Source organism: Pseudophryne corroboree, chromosome 3 (genome assembly GCF_028390025.1).
Source record: "Pseudophryne corroboree isolate aPseCor3 chromosome 3, aPseCor3.hap2, whole genome shotgun sequence".
NCBI lineage: Eukaryota > Metazoa > Chordata > Amphibia > Anura > Myobatrachidae > Pseudophryne > Pseudophryne corroboree.
Window position 1 is genome coordinate 595,452,610 of NC_086446.1, and position 6,420 is coordinate 595,459,029.

At 44.4% G+C, this 6,420-nt stretch overlaps 1 protein-coding gene across 3 annotated transcripts in view; it reads left to right on the forward strand.

The window, feature by feature from the left end:
• Positions 1–1,557, forward strand: part of ECD (ecdysoneless cell cycle regulator) — a 69,107-nt gene extending 67,550 nt beyond the window's left edge. For 2 of the 3 annotated variants that reach the window (XM_063961473.1, XM_063961470.1), the window contains exons 13-14: positions 451–656; positions 859–1,557. In XM_063961473.1, the coding sequence (XP_063817543.1) occupies positions 451–656; positions 859–1,104 (452 nt within the window). In that variant the 3' untranslated portion in view covers positions 1,105–1,557. The remainder of the gene's footprint in view (positions 1–450; positions 657–858) is intronic. The other variant, XM_063961472.1, reaches the window with a different exon arrangement.
• The last annotated feature ends 4,863 nt before the right edge of the window (positions 1,558–6,420 follow it).

The window sequence follows — 6,420 nt, forward strand, 5'->3', positions numbered from 1 at the left end:
ATCTCACTCTCGCTCAAAAAAGTCTGTATTTCGGAATATTCCGTATTTCGGATATTTGGATATGGGATACTCAACCTGTATTACCTTGTGGGGACTTGAACTCCTGATGAGTGATTTCTATGGAATAATGCAATGAAAGTCGTGGTACATCTACTTATGTGATACCCATAGCTCCGAGTTCTGTGTTATTATGTGTACGGTGACTTTGTCAGCATAGGGGGCAGGTTTCTTTCCTTTTAATACTGCCACCACGTCCTGTCTATAAGAAGCGGGGAATTTTGCTTGAAATTTGTATTGTGTTCCAACAGACTATTATAAACGGCAGGGAGAGTGCTATGATTTGGAAGCCATGGTTATTCCTATTAATATTTTCAATGTTTACCAATAATTTAGGAAGTTAACTTCGATTTTTATTTTCCTCCCCCATGATATGTGGATTCTCTTGCACAGGTCCAAGTCTAGATGAACTGGATTCAGATGATCTAGACTCTGAGGAAGACTTTGAGTTGTTAGACAGCGATGAAGACCTAGATGGTGATCAGGCCCCTCCTCTGAGTGCAGATACACTAGGAAGCCTGCGCTCTTATATGGATGTTATGGACCGAGAACTGGCTCAAACAAACATTGGGAAAAGTTTCACCAAAAAGAAAAGCGTGGTAAGGTCATAACAGATAACAAAATAATATGATGGTTACTGCAACAGCTAAATAACCAGCTAAAGTACCTTTACAAGGTGCAGGTGGAGGTTGTAACTGTAAAACTTGTTTTTTAATTAATATACGGATGCCCATTTGTCAATAGCAGGAATATGTTGAGGTCACCTGTACAAATTCTACCAAATGTTCCTTTCCTTCCAAGCAGGGTGGTTCTGCCCTTCCTGTGCCCCCAGATGTCGACGACTGTAGCTCTGAAGAAGAGATCAGTGTGGACGAGGCAGACCTGGCCCCTGTTGATGTGGATTTAAATCTAGTGACAAATATCCTTGAATCATATAGTTCTCAGTCTGGACTTGCTGGACCAGCTTCCAATTTATTACAGAGTATGGGGGTACACCTTCCTGACAACACTGACCAGGAGACATTTGATAATCCATCACAGCAGTGAGATTAACCTTGAGGTCTTCAGCTGTCCACGTCAGGGATTCTGCCCTGAATACTCTTTGTTTTAGAGCTGGGAGGAGTGAGTGACTAAACATGCTTATCTGCCCGTCTCTGCATGACTCGCATATTGTCCAGTTTATTTTCAATATCTGTGGCTGCTTTACCTTATAGCACATTCATTATTCATTACATGAACGTTTTATATAAGATGTTAATTTCCTAGTGTAATTACTGCCCCTCAAATCATAGATTTATTTGTATTGTTTCAAAAGTAAAATATGCGGCACACATAAGATAAACAAGGGCTTTGAAGGTATTTTCTGAGACTTGAAATAGATGATAGAAAATTAATAATTATTTAGTTCACTCCATTTGAATATTGTTGTTTTTTGTCAATTGCAAAAAAAAAATATTTTTCTAACAAACCTAATAAAATCTCCAATTTTAGCTAAAAGTACCTGTTTGCAGTTTGTCTCATGCATTAGATAAGACATACTGAGCTATTTCACCCAAAGTCATGCTTCAAATCAAGAAAATCTCTCTCTGGACTGTACTCAAGACACATCACGAATGTTAATATGCCCATAGTCTTTAACTGCACAAAAAGTTCTTGTAGGACAGGTTACACACTTATGTTATGTAATAGGTTCCAAGATTACAAAACTGGTGTGATTTCGTCACGTTTGCCGCTAAATTTACAGCACCAATCAATTATAAAGCAAATCCAGTCTTGTAACTGATTGCCACTTTTAATTTAGCAGAGAACTCTCTGAAATCACACCAGTTCCGTAATCTTGGAACCTGTAAAATTACCTCTTTAGACTGTTGTGTAGACTCTTTGAGAGACTCATTTTGTAATTTTAATATTTTACTCTTTCAGTTAACAGTTCCGTATTTGTTTAATTGCTACATATTCTCACCTGCCCCAACCCTTTTATTATTGACTAAAGCAGTGCTGTAATTAGTCTTCTCATTTTAATTAGCGGTAGGTACTTCAGCACTTACATTTTCTACAAAAAAAAAAATACTATATTTTTTTTATCTGAAGTAATGCCTAAAGAATTTCATACCTACTCCTACTTACAGCAGCTGGGATTCTGAAACCAGTCTTGCCTGCTATTTATGTACAGTGGATAAGGGTGCAAAGGTACAGTAAAAGACCTGTACCTAGCCAGCCTTTTTAAAGCTAGGGGAACTAGGAGAATGCCTTAGTGCACAGGTGTCCAAACAGTCAATCGCAATTGGCCAATCCCACAGCATTTAGTAAGAATCAGTGAAATTCTTATTGAATGCTGCGCTGACATTACTGGTAGGTGCAAGGTGATTCCTATTGGCCTCTGCAGTCATGTATGTGGTTCAGCGCCAGCCAATAAGAATCAGGGTGATTCTTATTGGCTAGAGCAGTCAGCATAGCCACAGTGGCTGTTTAGTATACCTGTCTCAGCGGTACTGCCCGCCATTTGCTAGTAACGCTGACAGAGAGCAGACACGTTAGGAGAGCTCTCCGTGTGGCACCTTCTTGGGGGGGGGGGGGGGAAATAATAATTCTGGGGGGTTGTGGGGGCTTGATTGAACAGCAGCTGTAGCTGCATAAATCATGTGCCTGCTTTAACATTTATCTGCAAAACTGCAGAGTGCTGTGTGCTATTTAGCAGCATTAAATTAATTGTCCTGTACCTGCTTAATATCTATCCATAAAACACAGGGTGCTGTGTGCTATTTTAAAAGCAGCATTGATGTTTAGTACATTTTATGTGTTCAATGCCTCATAGACCCCAAAAAGTATTGCCTTCTGATGATTTTGTACTATGGTAGATCACAATAGATTTTTGAAATCTAGAGTAAATCCCCAAGTCCGAAAGTCTGGCCACCCTTGCCTTAGTTACATCACCTATACAATACTTGGCAAAAGAGCTGACAGTTGTCAGTGTAGAACTGACCCACTGAAAGTATAGTATGGAACAAACAGAGGCAAAACCTAGGTCTGGAGATCCAGGGCATCTGTCAGGAAGGAAGTACTACACAGCAGCCCTGAAACCACAGCCTAAACATAGGGTCAGCGTGTCAGGAAAGCCAGGAGACTCACTTCTTTCTCCACAAAGACCCAATCCAGCATGGCTAAGGATCGTCCCTGGAGGAGATGTTTGGAAACCAGCCACCAATGGAAACAATGGAGACGAGAGGGATGCTGAGCATCCTGTCCAATTCAGGAGAATCTTCCGCTGAAAGTCCTGTGCGTGGTATCTGGCATACGGAATGGTCTCAAAGGTGGAGACCATCGTGCCCAAAACTTCATGCACAACAAGATCAACTGACGAGGCACTGACCGCTTTGTTGTGACCAAGGGCTGTAGGGTCCGTGATATGGTCTCCGACAAGAAAACTCACTGGAGAGGTGTTGAAGACCATCCCCAGAAACTGAAGGCTCTGAAAAGTAATTAGTTAAGACATTTTGAAGTTTTAAATCCCGCCGTGATCCTGAAGTATGAGAACAAATGCGATGTAGGTTCTTTTGTAAATATGAAGCTGAATCAGCCTTTACTAGGAGATCGTTTAACCATGGTATGATTGGGATACCTTCCCTGCATGGCAAACTCATGCTCTTTGTGAAAACTCATGGAGCCGTGGCTATACCAAATGGTAGGGCATGATATCTATAGTGAGCGATGCAAAAGAGGGTGAAAATGATGACCTACTGGAAGTGGAACATGAAGATATGCGTCCCTAATGTCCAGTGAGGTCAAAAACCTGTTGGCATCCATGCTGTGGATCACTGATTTGAGAGATCCAACCGAAAAGGATCCACTCACAACATGGTGTTTAAATGAACAGCCGGAATGTTCCTTTCTGCTTCCGAACAAAATAATTAGTTGGAGTAAAACCCCAATTTTTGTTCCAGTGGTGGAACCGGAGCAATGACGCCCTACGAGAGGAGAGAATTGATAGCCTGGTCCAATGCCAGTGTTTTATCCGCATTGCAGGGAAGAATTGCAGTGATTAAAAACTGCTATGGTGTGGACCCCTGAAAATGTCCAGCACCATCCAACAGTCTGAACTGGAGCAGCTGCCCTCCAAGTAGCGAGAGATCTTTTGAAATGCTAGACTCCTTCAGAGCCTTGGCCCCCGAGTTCCAGTTTGCACCAGAAAATCTGCCCCTAGGAGCCGGACCTTTGCGGTAGAAGAAGCGATCATTAACAGACTGAACTCTAGTGGGTGCTACATCCCAAAAGATTGGGAAAAAAGCATGGAAAAATGGATTCCGCTATTTAGGGGCATCCACCAGAAGAAAAGTGCTTTGCCCACCGGTAGCCTGGGCGATAATAGTATCCAGTTCTGTGCCAAAGAAAAAAAAAACCCATCAAATGGAAGAGAGTCTAAGGAACATTTCAATCTTGAATCTGTATAACAATCACAGAGCCAAAGTGTCCTTCAAGACGGTCGTGGCTGAAACTCTGGAAGCCACCTGAGCACCATCTTACACAGCCTCGCACACGTATTCAGCGGCACTGCAAAACTATTCCGCTAAGTCGAGTAGGGAAACCCTAGAAGAATCACTGTGAAGCTCTCTAGTCTTTCAATGTAAGTGTCCGTTTTAGTGTAAGGTCGCCCGAGCCACCCTTGCTGAGACCAGTAAAGGTCAGAGAATGACTGCGGAGCCCATGAAAATAGGCTGAAAACCAAATTATTTGTCTAACGGATCCTGACAGGATGCCAAGCTTTCACAGAAAGCCATGTGTTAGCAAAACTTGCCAATGCTGCGTCAACTGTAAGAGGAACAGTTGGACACATGATACGCTGGATAAGGGCAAAGGGAAATTAATTTGTGAGGAACAGAGAATTACGCATTTAGGGGGTCATTCCGAGTTGATCGCTAGCTGAAAATGTTCGTTGCACTGCGATTAAGTAAAAAACCGGCACTTCTGCGCATGCGTATGCGGCGCAGTGCGCACGCGTAACGTACTTTCTCTGACGTCCTAGTGGATGCTGGGAACTCCGTAAGGACCATGGGAATAGCGGCTCCGCAGGAGACTTGGCACAAAAGTAAAAGCTTTAGGACTACCTGGTGTGCACTGGCTCCTCCCCCTATGACCCTCCTCCAAGCCTCAGTTAGATTTTTGTGCCCGAACGAGAAGGGTGCACACTAGGTGGCTCTCCTGAGCTGCTTAGTGAAAAAGTTTAAGTATAGGTTTTTTATTTTCAGTGAGTCCTGCTGGCAACAGGTTCACTGCACCGAGGGACTAAGGGGAGAAGAAGCGAACTAACCTGCGTGCAGAGTGGATTAGGCTTCTCAGGCTACTGGACATTAGCTCCAGAGGGACGATCACAGGCCCAGCCATGGATGGGTCCCAGAGCCGCGCCGCCGGCCCCCTTACAGAGCCAGAAGACAGAAGAGGTCCGGGAAATCGGCGGCAGAAGACGTCCTGTCTTCAATAAGGTAGCGCACAGCACCGCAGCTGTGCGCCATTGCCACTTCACACTCCGGTTACTGAGGGTGCAGGGCGCTGGGGGGGGCGCCCTGAGACGCAATAAAAACACCTTAGATGGCGAAAAATACATCACATATAGCTCCTGGGCTATATGGATGCATTTAACCCCTGCCAGTTTTTCCTTAAAAAAGCGGGAGAAAGGCTCCGCCCCCTTCTCGGCGGCCTATCTCCTCAGCACACAAGCGCCATTTTCCCTCACAGCTCCGCTGGAAGGACGTCTCCCTGACTCTCCCCTGCAGTCCTGCACTACAGAAACAGGGTAAAACGAGAGGGGGGGCACTAATTTGGCAGATTAATCAATACAGCAGCTATATAAGGGAAAAACACTTATATAAGGTTATCCCTGTATATATATATAGCGCTCTGGTGTGTGCTGGCAAACTCTCCCTCTGTCTCCCCAAAGGGAAGGTGGGGTCCTGTCCTCTATCAGAGCATTCCCTGTGTGTGTGCTGTGTGTCGGTACGTTGTGTCGACATGTATGAGGAGGAAAATGGTATGGAGGCGGAGCAATTGCCTGTAATAGTGATGTCACCCCCTAGGGAGTTGACACCTGACTGGATGGTCTTATGGAAGGAATTACGTGATAGCGTCGGCACTTTACAAAAGACTGTTGACGACATGAGACAGCCGGCAAATCAGTTAGTATCTGTCCAGGCGTCTCAAACACCGTCAGGGGCTCTAAAGCGCCCGTTACCTCAGATGGTCGACACAGACCCAGACACGGACACTGACTCCAGTGTCGACGGTGAGGAAACAAACGTATTTTCCAGTAGGGCCACACGTTACATGATCACGGCAATGAAGGAGGTTTTGAACATTTCTGATACTACAAGT